Here is a 20115-nt window from a genome sequence, read left to right as displayed (position 1 = left end):
ACTCGCAGACACGTGAATGGCAAAAGCTTGTAGGAAAACATGCTATCCTGACAAGCGAAGCACCAGCAAAGGTACATGGGAGCACAGCAGAGCCCTGCGCCCGCCTCCAACAGGTACCCAGGAGTGTGCAAGAAGAGTGATGTGCAGTGCTAACAGCCCAGAATATGCTTCCTCCCTCCCAGACTGGCAGGTTAGGGTGCTCCCAAGTCACAGGCAATGTCCCGACGCTGCTTAATACTTGCTGGCTGCTCCCTTGCTGCACATAGAAGCCCCTGGTGTCCACGCACCCTGTCTTCCAGACCCTGACAGAATCTCCCCGTTCCCAATTTCCCGGGACATCCCATGCTGAGCCGCAGCGGAAGCCGTCCCCAAAAGCCCCCAGCAACACTTCCAGGCAGCTGCAGGACCCACTCCATCCCAGGCAGGGCACGGGGATGGAGGCAACCCCAGCTGGGAACAGGGCTGCTGCCCACCCAGCAGTCTTTGCAGCTCCTCATCCCCCACAGAAGAAGAGTTCTATGCTGCAGGGAGCCGAGCTGTGGAGCCCAGCAGGGACACGGCAGCAGTGGGGACAAGCAGGGGAGGACACGGGGGTCTCCTTCGGACACCCCAGCCCAGCCCCAGGTCCCACGTGCTGCAGCAGAAAGGGTGCTGTTGGGACAAACACCCCATCGCCCGGTGCTCCGAGCAAGCTCAGCTCCCTTTCATCCGCTCCCTTCGCTGGACGACAAACGTGTGAGACAAGCCCCCAGTCTGAAGCCAGAAACCTCCCCACAGGGTTGTACAGCCCCTGCCTGCTCAAGCCATAGCTCCCCACCTCTCTGCTCCCATCTCCTTCACTAGCTTCCCCTCCCAAGAAGCCCCAGATTCTCTCTGCCTTTTTTTTTTTTTAGCCCTTTCACACATCCAAATCCACCCCCAAATGCTGAAATCAAAACAAAATAGTCACAACATCCTGAAAGAGTTTGGGTTGAAAGACAGCTTTAAAGATCGTCTCAGACCATCAATAAACTTCTTATGCTGGGCTTTTAACTGTTTCAGCGTTCGTGTTAAATCCCACCTTGAGCCTTTCTTGGGGCTCAGCAGCAAAACACACCTCTGGCACATTTCGGGGTGGGCAGAGCGGCCCCTGAAGCCCTGAAGAACAGTCCAGGCAGCAGCAAAGCAGCTGAATGTCAGCATTCGCAGCCAGGGCGCATCTCTTCCCACAACTTTTCTCTGCATTAATAAACTCAGGCCCAAGAGGATTTCTTGCCACAGGCAAAGAGCTACAAAAACACGGCCAATGTCAAGCTTCAAGCCTTTTCTTACTGGATTCTTTATAGATCTCATTCAATATCTGTACCACGGGATTCCCGATGCTTCGTAGGTGTGGCATCCCGATCCATCAACAATTCAGAGCATCCTTCTCTCGGGGAAGGAGATTTCCTTTGGCAAGTTCTCAGCATCACCACGGACTGAGGCCACAGCTGGGATACAACCACCTCTCCTAAGAGCAAGGAGCGTGTGGAGCATCCGTGAAGTCAAAAATCAAAAAAACATTTCCCCACACAACGTCAAAACTGCTTGTGCACTGAGGGAGTGAGGGATAGGTAGTCCACTTCCCTCTCCTAAACTTAGAAGATATATAGCACAACGTCACACTCTAACGCAGTGCTTCAGAACAACAACCAAGAGCAATAAATCAGTACCAAATCAAACTGTTTTCCTGAAACATTAAACACTTCTGAACAAAGAAAATAACAGCGTGGTCATACCGCTGGCTTTTGCTACTCCAGGCAGCCTTCCTTGGCAGTTGCTCAGCCTTCTTCCCCTCTTCTCAAGTTCTTTCTCAGGCTGGGGAACCACTGCAAGTAGGAACCGCAAGTGGCTAAGCGAGCAGCTGGGAACAAGGCAGCTAGCGTGACAGGAGGGACAAGCAGTTTCAGAGACGGCGCTTGGTCACACAGCCCGCTGGCACCGCACAGGCCAACCTCGGCACTTCTGGGCAAGTCTGTTCCTCACTTCCTCTTTCCCTGCATAAGGAGGAACACAGAAAAGAAAGACGGCATCAACAATGGCAACTCTCAGAGCTCCACTTTAGACTGATGTCCCTTTTGCCTAGACCTTACCGGGTCATGGCGAGAGGGCTTTCTACTGCACATCTCTTCGGTGAGCCCAACGCAGTATAATCTGAGAGCCTCTCTCCCTCTCCTCCCAGTGCTGCTACTCAATTCACATCTGATTTCCCATCCGTTTCCCCGAGGGGGGAAGTCACATGTGAATTGAGTAGCTCCTGCCCAGAGAACCGGGCCTCCACTCCACAGAGAGCGCAGACAGATCCGTTCCAAGGCACAAACAACAGGCGCCGCCTTTGGCAAGTCAACTGGCCTTGTAAAATGGGCAAAGCTCATACAGGTTGGTGGATCCTTTCATCATTTGGAAGACGAACACCCACACAGGGACCTTACAAAGTTAAAAAACTGCTTTTGTCCCTTACCTCTGGCAGTCAGAGATTCAGTATGAAATGAACACGGGCTAGCATGGAGAAACAGACTTCTGCACGAAAACAGCCTGAAGTCTAGAAAAGACAGCAAAAATCAGAGAAATAACCCTCAATGCACTTGTTCCCACGAAAGACCAAACCGATGCATTGCACCTGGTTATTTACTATCGTCGTATCTCCACCCCACAGGAACACCAACGTTTCCACCTGTTCTAGCAAAACAGCAGCACTAGTCCCAAGGTGCCCAACAGCGACTGCAAGAGTCGCAGCACAGTTACAGGCTGCTCAGTTTTCTGCTGTGTTCAAAGTTTACTGACAAATCTATTCGTACTGTTATGGTCGTCCAGCATAAATGGCGCTGCCATAAGTAGAACAGCGGGATGCAGAGCAAGACGTTGGGCCTCGTTGGGAAATCTTTCTGTCCGATCAGGGTCATCTTGGCTCATTCCTCTTGGTTGCCTGGAGCAGGTATAAATGTCTTCCACCGACTTGAAGAAGACAACTGGTATTGAGGACTCTTCAAGAGAGGGAAGTGTCTGCAAAGGTATATCAAAAACTCATGAGAAGGCACGATTAGTACATTCGCTTCATCGGCTGCCCTGGTCTGTATCCTCTCTCAATTGGAAGGAGAGCAACTGGATAATTTAAAAACAAAACACCAGTAATTACTAACAACTTTGGCCAAAGGGCAGCTCTCCTGCACAGCAAGCTGGAAAGAGGGACACATTAGCACAAGATACAAATCACCATGTCTTAGCAAAGAGCGAACAGCTGGCTCACCTCTCGGCAGCCCCACGCAGAACAAATTATGGCAGCAGAGGGAGTTTCTGCAAGGGAGCGGGAACAGAGTCAGAGGCCGTGGCTCTGCATTTTTGCTCAAATTAAGCAAGTTCCAGGGACGATTACCCACCTTTCGGCCACAGACAGGTAATACAGCCAACATTTGTATTTGTTAACGCAGCCCGGACAAGAAAAATAGCGAAACAACAGACAAGCAACTATTCCCCTTGCCCAAGTACGGCTGTTCAAAAATCCGGTACTTGCTCTCTAGGCTTCTTCTGTTGTCAAGGCAGCAGAAGAGAGCCATCCATCCTCACAAGGGGTGAATCGCCATTCAAAGGTGCTTCACACTTTGGTGGAAGTGTGTTCAGAGGATTAGCCCACAAAAAAACAATTGTTTTCACAAAAAAAAAAGGATTTAAACAACATAAACTGGCCTCCCCAGGGGACCACAAGGTGCTCCTGAAGCAGCACGGAGAGCTACACGGCTGGGCAGCAGAAATTCTGCGCTGATAGGACACCCATACAGAATAACTTGGGTGAGAGGTGAATCCAATTAACCAACCGGACTCTGCTCGATACCCACCAGCCCACTGTAAAATCCCCACCTGACATGCAGTAAAAATAAAAACTGCTAGGACAAGAGTTTAAAAAAAAAAAAAAAGAACCAAACAGATGTAAAAGATGACTATCACCTCCTCTTGCCACCCATGCTATCCTCACTGGGACAGGCAGCATCACTGCCACTCCACAGCAAAGCAGAAACAGACAGGGTGCAAGGGTGGACGCTAAAAATGTCTGTTAGCACACAAGAGGCAGATGAGAGCAGGTACCCTAGAGAGTGTTTGAGGAGCAGGGAGTAGCCAGGCCTTCTCTGCTCCAGTTAGCAAATCCCTATGCTTTGGAACTCGCCGTTTAATACTTGTGGGGAAGTACTTAAGTCAGCTCACAAGGACCCTATTGCTATCTGCTCATCTGCCTACTTCTCATCTCACCTCACTGTACTTTCTCCCCACGCTTCCTAGGAGAGGTTTTCCCTCCTCTCTCGTTCTCTCAAGGTCCCTTTCCAGCTTGCTTTCCCTCCATCCCCTTCAGGTAACATCTCCCAGCGCCACCAGTTCTTCCAGCTCTGCTTTAGACTATCTGAGAGCCAACTTCCCCCTCGTCCTTCTACAAAGCGCTTTGTCTCAGTCACTCTCAATCTCCAGATGGGTAAGGAGCTGCGGTTATCCAAAACCTTGCAGGCACACTCCCATTTCCAGCTCTATAACACCTTCTGTGACTCGACAAACCCTGAGTGACACCGGCTCCCTGCTGAACCCAAAGGAGAGCGCAGGCCAAAGGCCATGCTGCAGGCCCGGCCAGACTCATTACCATTATCATTAACCACTATTTAAGCAGTAAAGTTGTGTTACTGGTGCCACACAATGCCTCAAAGCACAGCCCAAAATGCCACCCTCTCAAACCCATCCCCCTAACCCAGGGGGGACCTCTGAGTGATCCAGGAAAACCCCACAATGACTCCCAGTAACCCTCAGGACTGTGCATGAAAGAGAAAGAAGAGTAGTCTGCTTCCCACCACACCTCAATGCACCAGCAGAGCACTAGTCGAGCACCCAGAAACAACAGCAAGGAGGAAAACACAGCCCCGAGGCCATGCCAGACGCTTTAAAAAAAACAAAACAAAAACCACAGGTCAAAGCAATTCACACAACCTAAAACCAAGAATAACCCTCCTCAACTGCAATAGCTCTGCTCAGGGCTCTCACCTTAGCTTCTGCGATGAGCTCTGGAGGACTTTCTTTTGTATCCTCCTGTGCAGGTTCAGGGTCTCGGTCCGTTGTGCTTTGGACACTGGCTTCATCCAAAGCTGGCCACACATCCCCCTCTAACTCCTCCTCAGCAGAGAGGTGCCACTGCCAAGGAGACGGACAAAGCAAGGAAAGCTACTGACTCCCACTTTCATTTCTGTACTCCACAGGAAAACTTACCACCTGGAAAGGACAGTTTTATCTGAGCAATCTTTTCTGGTTATTGCTTGCTGCCTTCTGAGGAATTTCACCATGGAGAAGTGCCTTCACACAGCACAGCTGAGACAACTCAGCGTCCAGCCATTTCGCACTTAAGGGCAGAGGAGGGGGTCGAGTTAATCCTGACAAGGCAAATCTAGGATTGGACAACACAAAGGGAGTTCCCCACTGCCAAAGAGGAGTTCCCAGAAAACGCTAGCCGAGCAGTACCAAGAGTCAGACGTATTTCATCCCAGTTCTAAACACTTTGAGCAATTATTAGAGTTGATACTGATGGTGACATCGGTGATGCACCGAGGAGGAGAGGAATCGTTTCGAGCAACTAAACAGAATAGCAGAAAAGAGAGGATTACTGTTCCTGGAAAAGGATTCTAAGACCCTTCAAAACAGAAGAAAACCTGAAGGCACTTAACATTCCTCTAGTCTCCAAATTGCCAGCTCTGTCTGACGTTTACACACATGGATCTTGCTGCACTTAACCAGATTTTACCATAAAAATCACAATAAACTCAGATTTGCAGAGTCTCGGTCACATTCATTTCTCCCACATAAAGACGATGTTTGGGACCTTCAGTTCAGATGATGTATTGACAGTGCAAGCCCACCAATATCCAACACGTGCAGCTTATAGTTTCCCTAGCCCAGACACACAGTTGGCTAAAATAAAACCTGTCTAAAATGACCGCTTTACAAGTTACCGACACTACAGTAACTCTTACGTTTTTACGTTTCAGAGGAATGTCAGAAAAACAGCCCTGGAGCCGGCCCACTGCTGAACACTTCAACAGCTGACAGTTACTTGGCGTCAGTAGTAAAATGTGTCATGAAAAAACTACAATTTAAATCACACAAAAGTAGAGAGAGTGACCTGTAAAACAATACCCCTGGTGTTTCTAACGGTACCGTGCTAGACTGCGCCCAAGACCTGGATTTTACTCCCTGCTTAACCCCTCTGTTCATCATTCTTTTTCATCCATTAAATAATAGCAAAGGGCTCCTCTCTTCAACCTGCTCTGAAATCAAAGGCGTACAGCAGTATCCAGACCTGGGTAGCGGTCGCTTTTAGAGTTAACTTTTAAAAAAAACTCCAGTCGTGTACAACTTTAACCCCTGTAACAACCAAGACTGCAAATGGATTCCTTTCGGAGAAGTTTAAAATGAGCGAGACCCTTAAGGCAAACAAGACATCACTAGTTCTTCTGGTCCTTTCCCACACGTAAATGACACCCCGAGTTATTACACATCCTTTGCCAAACCCCAGAGACACTAGAGGAGACCACACCACCTCTTGGCTCCTGGGGTGCAAACTAGGAAACTGCTAAGTCAAACTGATCTCAGGGATCTGGTACTGGTCTGAGTTCTTGGAGTCCATTCTCCCTCTAACTCAAAAACGATGGTGCGTATGGAAGGTTGGAGAACTCACTGAGCACAGACTCCCTGACGTCTGCAAAGGGATCAGAGGTCAAGCAGCGACGGACGTATTTATGGTCCACGTGTAATTGTTGTTACGTCACGGTTCTGCTTGCTTTTTATAAAAGCAAAGGAAAAAAAACCACTCCACAAGTCACTGCATAGGACTAAGCCAACACATCTACTGATCCCTGGAGCCAATTCCACTGAACGATAGTCACACCGCAGCCAAACTCTCACCTGTTCCCACAGTTCATCCTCATCCAGCTTCGAGCTTGCTATGTCACTATTTACGTTCAAAGATTCCTGCTGCGAGCGAAGGTGTGGCTCCACGGGTTCAGCATTCTCCTGCTTTCTGCTGGGCTCAAGATACAAGGCTGAAGGATTCACTTCCTCAAATCCCTACGAACAAATAAAACCCCAACAGCTGAGTCAAGAAAAGTAAGTTGTCACCACCATAAAGAATAAAAAGAATTCTAATGGGTTTTACAAAGAAGCACACCACCCACAAGTGAGCTCTGAATTCTTGGAGAAATTGTCTTACTAAGAAAATCAACTCCCTCCAGCAATAAAATCACCCAGCAATAGCCCCCTACCCGCTAAATGGAACACGCACACGCAAAAAGACAATTATTGGATTTAATCCTGCCAAAATACGCATTCTGCATCTACTAAACGAAACAACAGATACGAGCACTCCGGGCTGCAAAGCCTGACTTTCTGCTGAGATACAAAACTGTTGCAGCACCTTTCTAAAGGTTTTCGTATCCACAGACTTCTTGCTGAAACGGAGCTGAGACATTCAGGCAACACTGATGGGCCTAAATCATAAATGCTCTCTGTGCTGGCTCACAGCTTCAATCTCTGCTCAAGGCACAACATGCAATCTACCCTGGTTACACCGTCCAGCACTATACATGTCACTAGCAAAGAAAGAGACTTTGTAAGCCAAGACCATATCTATAATTCAGTTTAACGGCACAACCAATCTCCGGGGCCTAGAGCAGGAAAGGCCAAAATTATTTATTTAACTACCCTGTTCCTCACTCAACTGCCCGTGCCACTGGCTAGCAGAAAAAATGGACATCAGCCTGGATATCAGACAAAAAAAATTTCACAGAAAGGGTCATCGGGCACTGGTAGAGGCTGCCCAGGGAGGTGGTTGAGTCACTGTCCCTGGAGGTGTTTAAAAGACAGGCAGACAAGGCGCTCAGGGACACGGTTTAGCGGCAGATAGGAATGGTTGGACTCTACCATCCAACCTGGCAATTCTACGATTCTATGCAGCGCTACTTGAAGCCAGACAGTAACATCTAATGGACTTGCTCTCATGGTCTGGATGACTCGGAGGCCTCAACTTATGACTAACAAAACCTACCGGATTTAACAATGTTTAGAAAAGTTACAAATACAACTCCTCAATTCCATCCCAGCTTGGCCTCATGTTCAGAACATCTATTTTCCTTTTCGGCAATATTAACAAGCTAATCCACTTTAAAAATCCGTACCGAAACCTTCTAATCCACTCTTAGAAGTCAGGATGAAAAGAGTTTGTTCTGCTAAACCAGAACATCTCTGCTGTATCATCGAATTCCACCTTAACCAAAAAGAAAGCCGTCACCATAGACACCGTGGGATACAGCCCCAAAACAGTAAATTGCAGGGAAGCAGGGAATACCGGTTTTGCTCTTCACAAAACTACTTGCTTCAAGGTAAAGATCTCTCCACTACAGGCACCCAACCAATCCTTTCCCTGCCTTTCCTGTCAGAAGCACACGCCTCCCTCCTGACCTGGGAAGGAACCTTCTTCCCACAGATGTCAGCACATCCCCTACTGCTCAAGACAGCGTGGAAGTAGATATCGTCCTTAGTGGCTGCGTCACACAGGAAGAGATGACAAATGCCAGAACTTCCTCCTCTTCTGGGTTTTAAGATCAGCTTAGGAATAGAGAGGCACATATCGCATTTTGTGCTTACGAATAAAGCCCGACAGCAGCTTTGGAAAACACTCCGTAGCCAGAGAAGGGGCACAGCAGAAATAGCAATAACAACTGGTCCCTTACGCCTTCCCTTGCCCAAGCATCCTCTCCTCATAACCTCTTTTGATAAGAAAGTTATGGACAGAGAAAAATCACTTTTGAAACACAGAATGCCTATGGCCAGGCATGAATAGAGGCAAATGAGAGGGCAGAAGCAAATATGGGGAAGGTACTGAATTACAGAGGAGAACGAGTACCTCTGACACCACAAATGCTCCCAACTGGGAGGATGTCTGTTCAAGAGATGTTTACCTCCATTCACAAAACTCAGGGAAGAGGATTAGGGAGCTTGCTCGAAAGGGACAGAAAGGGGCAAGAGTGAATAAAGGAAGAGGAAAGGGTTTAGCCCACAGCGATGATAAGCAAAGGGCTTGGAGTGATCTGCACCGCAGATCTTGTTCTTAACGTCACCTCACGCATTAACATGTAAGCAAGGAAGTACCTGCAAGGCACTGCTACGGGGAAAAAAAATCCAAATAGACACTTTCTAGGAAACCCGTGTGGTGGGACGTCTTCCTGGAGAGTGACAGGCCCAGCAGCCTCACCCTCATCCCTGGGAAGGCGATGGAACAGCTAATCCTGAGAACCATTTCCAGGCAAACCTTCGGACGATTCCCAGGTTTCCGTAATCTGCGTAGAACACCTCTGCTTCTTGGTCATTGATCACGCGGTGGATGATAACGCGGTACCACCATTTTGAGACCGTTACACAGCAAAGCTGTCCAGGACGTACTGAAGACTCAGGCATGACAGAACGATCAGAAACAAGTTTACTCAAGTAACAGTGTCTGCCAGAGATCACAATGAAAAACTGTGCTTGGTAGGGCGCAGGAGATGGATAAACAGAAATACACTTCAGGGTTCAGAAGAATCCTCATTTCTCAAAGCCTCCACGAGACGGATTTTCAGGAGTTGTTCTAATAGATAGTTTATGTTTCTGTTCTACTTAAACCAAGTGACAATAAATACACAAACCTAAACTTTTAACATTTAAATTGTATTCTTGGGGTCCAACAAAAAGTTAACTAATGGGCGCTAATCAGCGACTAAATACAGCCATTCTAGTCGTTCACTTTTAACATTACCCTGACTTGGCACAGGGCTTCTTACGAGCCAGGTTCCGGAGTCCTGGCTTACACACACAGTACCTGTCTGCAGCCTGCGATCACACGGTTGCCCCACGGACATCCAGTATTTACTTTGGCACACGACTAACAGCAACTGCAGCGTAGTGGAAGAGTCCCAAACGCACAACGTACCTGACAGACAAACCCACTGATGGGGTTTTGCTTTCAAATATAGATATGACTAACGCTTATTACCTGCTGCTTTTGGTAAGTGCTGGAGAGGGAAGTAAAAGCCTTAACCAAGCACATCAGCAATAGCAATGTCAACAATACAGAACCCTCAAGTTCCTTTCCACAACTTTTCCAGGCTTTTAAAGTTTAAGGCCGTCTAGGACACAGCCAAACTATTAGCGATACTTACTGCTTGCTAGATAAAAGGAATGGGGAAGCATTATGATTATGTGATTTAGTACGGCACTGGCATCTCCACATCCAGAAGTCAAGCCTGTAGTGACGGTAACAAACAGCCGGGTGCCCTGTTCCCTCAGTGCAAATACCCAGGTAATAGCACAGAATCAGCATAGCACGTCCTCACCTCATCTCAAACATCATATCCTGGAGTTTATCGGATGTTTCTGCGTGGCACGCTTGGATGTAGAACCGGCTAGGAGAGATTATACATTCCACAAAGACTCCCACCAAACACAAGCGCTCCAATGGTGGGAAACTGCAAAGGCTTCTGTCCTGAACAGCATCAGGGGGAATTTCTGGAGTCGTTGCCAGATTGAAGATTGACAGCTTCAAATCTAAATCTTGACACTACAAAGGGACAAGAGGAAAGTAGCGCTCAGAAGTCTTGCTACGCCCTGAACACACATAACTGGCCTCTGCATTAAGGTAAAAAAGTAGTTCTGCTTTCCTGGGAACCCATGAATTACTGAAGATCAGAGAATCCCAACAAATAGCGCAAACTCGGATTAAAACTGTCCCTGGGATCCTAACACCTATTTTCACACCCTCCACCTTCCTTCTCTCTTTCCTCCCTCCAGTGTAAAGAGGGGTGCAACAAAAATACCTTCCTCATATTCCTTCAAGGAATAAAGAAGAGGAACCGATGACACGTTATGTATTTAGACAAAGATATTGAATGGCTACTGATAAAGAGAAAAAAAAAAAATCAAAAACTCACACCAAAAAAACCCACCTGCTTGTTGGATTTTACCCCAAAGATGCTGTTTCTATCTTCTGTCCCCATGAAAGAGCACATGACTGAAGTAGAAAAACTAGCTGAAAACAATTCAAGACACAGAAGGCACAAATGCATCTCACACACACCAGAGCTATTTCCCAAAAGATAAAAACATACAAACGCTACAAATCCTATTCTTTTCTCATTCTAGGCAAATTTGTACATCAGTTCTTGGCACAGCTTGCAATTTTGCATCATTCTTTAGCTGCTGTAAACTTTATTCCACTTGAACCAGCGTGCATGGAAACCTTAATCAGACATCAGCTACTTTCACTGCCTCCAGAGATTCGGTTTGTGCCAACAAACAGCACTCCTCCAGCGTCCAGAAGTCAAAACTATTCCAGTTTTACTCATTGTGAATATGCTACGAGTTACCACTGCATCACACACCAGACAACTTACAGGAAATTTGTCTTCCAGCACACCCCACTGCTTACACGGCTACAGTCAACCGAGAGACAATACTAGCCCTTCGAACCGTTTCTTAAAAAAGCAGATTAGAGTCTCTCCTGCAGACTGAGCGAGGAAGAACACCCTTGAATTCTTTTTGTTAAAAACTTTGACTAAAACATTGAGTTAACCAGGCAGTTAACATTTTTGAGTTAAAGAGTACCTGAGGGAATTCTTGCCTGAGCAGCAGCAGCACCTCTAAAATCCCCTTACATTTCATGGATTTCCTCCCAGAAGTGCCAGTCAACAGTGATATTGCCAAGGGACAGGTTTGCTCCATGAAAGCTCCTCGTGTCAGACTGTTACGGGCACACGTGATGTTTATCACGTAGTTCACACGTTGGCAGAGACAACAGACACTTCTTTGAAAGACGTAGAAATGTCTGCTTAAAAAACACCTTCACAAAATAGCAAGAAAATTATAAGAAAAAGGTAAACAACCGAACACACTGTAAAACTAGCCCTAGAAGAGGCACGGCTCGTAAGACTGGCTAACTCCTTGCCTTAAGCCAGAGTGGCAGCTGCCAAGAGTGGTGTGGATGACAACTTTCCTTCTGCTCGGCACGGCAAGAAAAAGCTGCCAAGAGCAGCAGCTCTATATATTTGACCCTTCTCGGGGCCGAGCAGATTGACTCGGCCCTTGTCCCTCATTTGTCCCTTACAACGCTTTCGCTATTGGCGTCTCATCACCAGATACTTCCATACCTTACAGCAGGCCAGGAATCAGGTCGCATCTTTCCCCTCGACTTTGCAGCATCTTGAAATCTTGGTTCACTGCCTACCCAAACACATTCCAGCTCACTTTCCTCCTCTCTAGGGCACTTTTAAAACAAACCAGCAAAACTGGTGCTTCATGGCAAACACGAGTTGTACAAACACGTTCCAAGACTCGCCCTGCTAGAATCTTTAAACAGATTCCCTTTGCGACACATAACAAGAAAAAAATGGGGCTACGTGGACCATCTCTCTCCCTTTTCTACCCTTCCCACAAGCAGACTTTGTTTGATCTAGGGAAATTCCCCACGGACTTCATCCCACCAGACGACAAGGTCTTATCAGAAGAGCCTGCCAAAGTTTTCTAAAGGGTATGTTTCTTGAAACACCGCAGAAAGTCCGACTCGTAGCCCTAAGCTTTCAAGTTCATTAAGTGAACAGCACACCAAATTCAGAAAGAATCCCTGCAACCCTTTCCCTGTCTAGGTACTCCAACTGTACAGTTGTGTAGAACCACCAGATGAGCTTGGCAGAGGAAATAATTCGCAGCAGGAGAACTTTCCTGAGAAAACAAAGGCCTAAAGATGCTCAAAAGAGGAAAAAAAAATAGAGGGGGCACAAAGAAATTCTCCCAAGCAGGTCTGGCAGGTCAGAGCCTCTGTACTTCTCCATCCCTTTCTAAAAATACATTGCTAAACCACAACAACAGCAACAAAACTTTCAAGTCCAACCAAAGAGCAGAGTGGCAACGACAGCACTGAGGTCTCCAAGGACCATTCCTCAGCTCTGCCACGTAGCTGCTAGACACTTAAACCCATGCTACTGCAGCAGGGGAAATGCCACACAGCTACTCTCAGAAGAAGGCTATTAAGAACACAAAAAGAATTGTCTCCACTCTTATTGGGGAACAAGATTATGCTTTACTGGCTTTGGACGATCTCCAACAGAGATCTCAAGACCAGAAAGAGACAAGAAAAAGACCTAGGCTGGAGGGCACATAGAGTTATATATCAGGTCAGTATGACTCTGGTCACCTCCAGCCTCATCTAAACTAGGTACAATTTTTTTTTGGAAGCAACAGTGCATCAACAATACAAACCAAGCAAAAACAAAAGCAGTGAAAAAAATTATCACCCCCTGGACGAAGACATGACAAAGCTACAGATCACTCATCCTGCCACTTACTTGTTTGAGGACATCACTCATATCTAGTGCTTGTCCTTCCACCGGCTCTGACTTCTCTTCTGCCGGCAGGTGAAACCACTTGGCATCACGGATGGGTTCCAAAGGAGGCATCTCAATTGCAGGTGCAGCTGTAAAGAGAGTTTAGTTGTTATTCTTTATTTACATATTAAGCAGAAGGAGAATACACCTGGCCATGAAAGCGTACAAGTACTAGTGCCATTTTCCTCATCTCTTGTAGCACCCACAGTCACGGGGATTTGCTTGAGAGGCATCCTTCGCCGTACTAATAAATTCAAGCAAAATAAAACACACTTGCTCTTGCAAGCATGACAAGGGCTAAATAAATTCCTAGAATGATGCTAAGAAAAGTCAGGCATTTGGCAGGAACCTTATGCAATCCTCTGCTTTCTCTCATAGTTGTTAGGGGAACGCTGAGGATATCTACAGGCTCTTCTTCAGAGAAGCAGTATAGCTATGCCTTTCAGATTAGTGCTTCAGCCTCAAAAAGCGCATCTGGAAGGCTTTACCAGCCTGCGGAGCCGACGTGCCAGAGATCCTTCTAGTTTTATTACCTGTTGCCTGGAATTACTAGAAATTCCAGTCCTATACACGCATTCAGAAAGGGGCTTAACATCCCTTCTTTCACCTCGCACTGAAAAACAGTGGCAAACCGTAGAAAACTTCCAGTTAAGCTCTCTGCTACCACAACAACACCCTTGTAACAGCTGCTTCTACAGTACCTCGCAGCCCTTCTGCGCTAAAGCCTAGGGAAACCAGGACTACGACAGCTACTGGAAAGGCAGCAACATCACTTGAAACACAGCTGCTTGGCAGCTACATACTTCCAGTTAAATAATACCCTCCCTCACCTTCTGGCACCTCTTTGTGCGCCCCACCGTGCGGCACCTCTTCCTTCGCTGTCTCACCTTCCAGCTACTTCCTCAGGGTCAGCAAGGAACCTGCTTTTGTCTGCTCAACAACAATGATATCGGACACACTTTCAAGGACTTGAAATACAGAGACAAATCCATATCGCCTATACTGGAACGGCCGGCCAAAGCGTCTGCGATAGGCCCTCTCAAAGTTCCTGAGCAGAAGTGGTGAGGAACTCAGCAGATCCTGCAGCTCAGCCTTCCCAGTCGCTGGCTGCGAGGGAGACACTTTGTGTTCCTAGAGGGAAAAGCAGCACGTGCCTTCACAGCATCATTCTTTCGTGACTTAACACTTTCCTCCTGCCTGGCAACCAGTTTTGCAATACCTTTGGTGGTCTCATCTGCAATGGCTACCAAAGAAAGAAAGAAATAAATAAATTATGAGATTACCAAGACAGCAAACTACTGAAAGCTTTATACAAGCAAAGGTCCTCCTCTTTCCTATTCTCCCCACCCTCTTCAGAAGCAGGCGTGTCTTTCAAAACCAATCACGCTAGATCGCATTTCCAACAGGGTAACTTTTACTCTCCCTTTGTGAACTGAAATGAACCAGATGAAACAGCCAAGAACCAACCTGCACCCTCATCCCTAGAAATCCAGATCCAAGCAGAAAGGCGGGTCCAATTCTTGGATACAGGATCACAAAAGGAAACTCATCTGCTGCAAGTTTTGTTGGGAAAATGATAAAAGTTCTTTGATACAGACTGAACTTCCTATAGAAACGTTACTGCAGTTTCTAAACCAAGAGCAGAGTGCAAAATGTACAAAAAGAACTGGAAGCCTCTGTTATTTTCCAGGAGGAAGGAGGAGAAAGGTACAAAAAGGCAGATTAAGACACAGCAAAAAACATCAACGGCAAAAAAATTAAACAGAGCTATATGAGAAAAAGAGTGACAGAGATACATGACCTACAGCTCTGGCAATTCATTCTGCACCTCCTGGTTTTAGAGCATCGCTTCATACCAGTACGAGGTTCCAAACAACTCCTCCACTTTTACGGAAATAAAACCTCACCTTTGAGGATAAACGTGCCTTTCTCCTGAGGACAGATTCTGACAACGTCAGGCATTTTTGCCACCAGCTCCAAGGTGGATTGGAAGCCCAGGTCACGTAGAGGGAGAGGTTTGCCCATCATGGCCATGTACTCCCCTCTCCAGCTGTGCTGGGGTTAAACCCTCTTTATCGGTAATAAGCAGCGACCTCACCTCCTTCTTCCAGGCGTGGGGTCTCCTTGCTCTGTCCTACGTGCCCCCTTGCCCCTCGCAGAGCTCCCTGCATCCCTAATCCCAGGCATGGGGAGTCCCCCCTGTGTCCCAAGTGGGAAACACTCATTCACTGGTAAAACCTTGAAAAGGATCAAGTCTTTGAGGCAAAGGCAATAACATTTTTGGTTTACAATTCGGCGCTGAGTTGGATGCCCTTCTAGAAAAAGGCCTCACGCTTTACAAAAGCAGTGGGTATATATACTAGTTTTAGGCAAAGAATAGTGTAAATCCTCAAAGAATGAAACGGAGGCAATGGCATTGCTGGACAGTGAGCAGCAAGAGGGAGGTATGGATTATGGAAGGGGAAGGGCTGGAAAGCTGTGGGCTCTTTGACCCTGTACGGCCACAGAATAACTCCGCACGGTGAGTGCCATCGCACCCGCCTGGCACAGACACAGTTTTCCTTGGGGTGAGACACGGGAGACCCCAGCCAGCCTCACAGCCTCCTGGTGCTGTAGAGCTAGAGTGATCACGCAGGTTCTTGGCATGTGAACCTCCCTCCAGACCTGCTGGCTCTGCAGAGAGCTCCAAAGGCAAAGGGGCAAGAAGGGAAGAGCTCGAGAAGATCTAAGTGGGAGACGCGCAGGGACGCTAACTTCACTGCTGGTCCGCCCTCTGGGTCTAGGTACCCCAGAAGGAATCTATTTCCAGGCCATACCTGCAGGTTTTCCCTCACAACAAAGGTCAGCCAGGTCAAGACGCCCCGTCCTGGCTTTGGGGAGATGGGGAAGGTCATTTTGACCCGAGCACCCCAGTCAGCCCCCACGCCTCGGTGTGACCGCTGGAGGGCGCAGGGAGATTTCAGTAGCACCAGCGGCTCGGTCCCACCGCATCAGGGAGCTGGGATGCGACTGAACTCCTGTTCCAAAGGGCCTGAGATCCTCTGACAGGGAAGGGCGCTTCAGGCTGTGCACGTTGAAATCAACTTCCTATTCGCCATCTTTCTCTTTGCCCTTAGCTCACCTCTCCCGACGGACTTCTGGGCTCCCAGGTCAGCCAACAAATTGCTCCTTCCAAACCCTTGGACACCGCTTGGTGCCTGCAGGTCTTCAGCCTGAAGGCTGCTCTCTAGTCGAGGCCCCACGGGGAAGCACGGCTCCATTTCTGGCAGTAAAGCGGGGACGAAACCTGTCGGTGCATCCTGGCAGCTCCTGCTCACCTGAGCCAGCTCCAGGGAGAGCAAATGGTTCACACGCGCCGGGTTTAGGCAAAGGCCAACACTGAAGCTGACGGGCCCGGGCGCTTGTCAGGCTGTCGGTATTTTGGGAGCTGGCCTCTGCTAACACGGTCCTTTTGTATTTCTCCCTAGGAGTAAAGTCTCCAGGTCTGGGCATCTGTGAGTGGCTTCTGACCATCTTGTCTTTCCTGTTCATCATAATGACCTTCCCCGTTTCTGTCTGGTTCTGCATGAAGGTGAGAATGGTCATGGGGCCTCCCCAGGCTTAGTAGTCGGTGTCTGATGTGGACGTAACTCACTGGTTCGGCACGTTTTGGACGTGAGCATAAAGCTTTTTCTGGGTCTAAGGTTCTATTTACACTTCTTCAACCCATCGTTAATTTTGACTTTCCTTCCTCGCACATTGCTGCAACAAAGGGCTGCACAGGGATCTTCCGCTACCTCTCAAATACTCCTGCTGAATTATCAGCAGGCAAGGGCTTAGGTTTCTCTTTTGCTGAACAGCTTGCAGGTCTGTTCACTTTCAAACATCGCCTTCAGCACACCCAGCCCAGAGAGAGTGGCACTGCAGCAGCAGGTAAATAGGTTTTGAATGTAAAATGTTAAGAGAGTTTGGTCTCTCAGGTACCGATGGATTTGCCCTCTTTTCCCCCTTTTCTCACATTTCTAGCGTGGCTACGAGTAGGCATATTTTGGTTCCCACTTCTGGGGAAATTTCACGTGAATCTTGCTCTCAACAAGGGTGTCAGTGTCATCCCTCGGATCTCACAGGGGTGAGCACATGCACACACGGTTCCCTCGGAGGCAAACAACCAGCACGCAAAATTTTAGCTCAGGATGTTTGAGTTTGGCCAGGCTCTGAGGAAGCAGAACGCTGGCCTCATCCTGGGAAAGCCCAGGCCCCTCTAACATGGGCTGCTCTCCCAAATCCTGGGTGTCTCGTGGCTGCTCCTTCTCTGCTCACACACAAGGCCAGCCAGCAGTTCTGTGTCAGGTCCTCTGCGGGGGTAAAGGGACACAGGGACAGGTAACTCCGGCAGCTCACACCTGCTGAAACCCTCCCTTTGCAGCGCATCCAGCTTTTGTTTCCCCTGCAGGTAGTGCGGGAGTATGAGAGAGCCATCGTTTTCCGACGTGGGCGTCTCCTTCCTGGCAAAGCCAGAGGGCCTGGTAAGGTGGTTACTGAGATCCCTCCAGCTGCGTCACTCCCCTTCCTCGTGCGGAACCGAAGCTCACATGCTGGTGCCCTCCAAGCAGGCACAGCTACACAGGAGACGGGAGGGCTTTGCTCCCTCTTAGGGCCAGTGGCTTCTAATGCCTTTTCCCGTCACAGAAGCAGCCTCTTAATTAAAGCCCACGTATGTTCCTTTGCAGTTTTGCATGCGAAACCCTCCCCTGTTGTCCAGAGCAGGAGAGGCAATTCCTGAGAGCTGTCCCAGAAACGGGGCCCACGCCGCCTCTGGTCACTCGGAGTGGAGCTGGGCTACTGGCAGCCACCAGCGGGTCCTGGTCTGGACGCAGGAGGGAAGGCAGCCCAGGCGTGTGACGTGAAGCGGGTTGCGCATGGTTCCAGAAGCCTCTGGTTTTTTGGAAAGGGAAAAATATAGAGCGTAAGGAGCAGTGGCTGAGGGAACATGGGTGTCATCCCTTCCCCTTCACAGGGCCAGATGCACCTTGACACCCTAGAGCCTGGTCTTTCAATCCATCACCTCCGCAGCAAGGACAGACATAAACGTCCCCGTCCTCAAACCAAACAGGCAGGAGGACGGCGCAGGGTGAGCCTGGAAACGGGAAGGGGCTCAGTGTACAGGCAGGTTCTCCTGGGACAGGGGAACAAGCTGGGTCCCGTGTGCAGCCCCGGGCGTGAGATTTCACTCACACACAAACGCACACAGGTAACCAAGGATTTTGTCCCTAGTTCTGAGCTGAGAGGAAAGGGAAGAGGAGGAAGGGGCAGCCTTCATGGCCTGGCACTTCCCTGCAAGGTCCATCAGCTCTCTAGAGGGAAGGGAGGCTGTGCTGCTCCCGCTTCCGCTGGGGGTGCGGCAGGACAAGAGCTCAGCTGAGGGGCATCCGAAGCGTGAGAAGCGATCCATTGAACCAGCTCCCACCGAGCTGACAAGGGGGAATCCGGCTCACGTTGTATTTAACCAACCCCTCGGCTCCCTGGAGTCGCCTCCTCAACACTCGGAGCTCCCATAATACTCTCTCTGCGAGTGCTTGCCGGCTTTTTCACAGCAAGGGCACCGCGCAAACCAGGCCCCTCACAAGTGGCTGGGAAGTGGAAAAAATCCCCCCCTTCGCGTCTCTCTGCTCACACGAGCATCTGAGCTCCAGGGGCATCCTCACGTACCAGTCATAGAATCATAGAATCATAGAATAACCAGGTTGGAAGAGACCCACTGGATCATCGAGTCCAACCATTCCTATCAAACACTAAACCATGTCCCTTAGCACCTCATCCACCCGTGCCTTAAACACCTCCAGGGAAGGTGACTCAACCCCCTCCCTGGGCAGCCTGTTCCAGTGCCCAATTGATGGATGGTTACGAACCAGAGGACATTTAATGAGCACCCCAAGCACTGAGCAGCTTATGCTAAATGAAACAAAGGCACCTTAGCATAAGGCCTCACAGCTTTTGCACCACAATTAAAGCTAACTTTGCAGAAGCAGCAGCTGCTGTAAATGACACACTCTCTTCAAGGTTTCTCTTTGCAACAATAGAGAGTCGTTCTACCCTAGACGCCTCTCATTTCTCAGGGGAAGCTTTCCTCGGTAGTCCTTGACTTGTTACTTTGTAGTCTATCAATTTGTAGACTGAAATGCTCACACAGCTATTTCTCATGGGAAAACATAATAATGTATTGTAACTAATGATTACTTGTTGCAAATGGAGAATTGTCAAATCAGCTTGTAAAACAATGGCTTGCTTCAGCAAGTAGGGTATAAAATGTGTTGGGAACTTCGATTAAATGGCTTCACTTGGATCATATTGATCACTGCGTGTTGTCCCATATTTTCTTCCGTCACCCAATGACCCTTTCTGTGAAGAATTTTTTCCTAATGTCCAGCCTAAATCTCCCCTGGCGGAGCTTGAGGCCATTCCCTCTCGTCCTGTCCCCCGTCACTTGGGAGAAGAGGCCAGCACCCTCCTCTCTACAACCTCCTTTCAGGTAGTTGGAGAGAGCAATGAGGTCTCCCCTCAGCCTCCTCTTCTCCAGGCTAAACAACCCCAGCTCTCTCAGCTGCTCCTCCTAAGACCTCTTCTCCAGCCCCTTCCCCAGCTGGTTATAAAACCTGGTGATTCTGTGTGTGATTCTGTGTGCGTGAAG

At 48.5% G+C, this 20115-nt stretch overlaps 1 protein-coding gene across 1 annotated transcript; it reads right to left on the bottom strand.

Moving 5' to 3' along the window:
* Positions 1 to 1328: 1328 nt before the first annotated feature.
* LOC138723335 (tudor domain-containing protein 5-like) lies at positions 1329 to 17033 on the bottom strand. The gene is given in 15 exon segments (XM_069862281.1): positions 1329 to 1489; positions 2817 to 3021; positions 5035 to 5181; positions 6940 to 7107; positions 8497 to 8626; positions 9347 to 9532; positions 10407 to 10630; positions 13410 to 13537; positions 14279 to 14557; positions 14560 to 14691; positions 15356 to 15488; positions 15490 to 15552; positions 15948 to 16009; positions 16570 to 16710; positions 16766 to 17033. Coding segments are annotated over 15 exon segments (2427 nt in total).
* Between the last annotated feature and the right edge of the window lie 3082 nt (positions 17034 to 20115).

This window comes from Phaenicophaeus curvirostris, chromosome 8 (genome assembly GCF_032191515.1).
Source record: "Phaenicophaeus curvirostris isolate KB17595 chromosome 8, BPBGC_Pcur_1.0, whole genome shotgun sequence".
NCBI classification, from domain to species: domain Eukaryota; kingdom Metazoa; phylum Chordata; class Aves; order Cuculiformes; family Cuculidae; genus Phaenicophaeus; species Phaenicophaeus curvirostris.
This window is presented reverse-complemented; position numbering and strand designations above follow the sequence as displayed.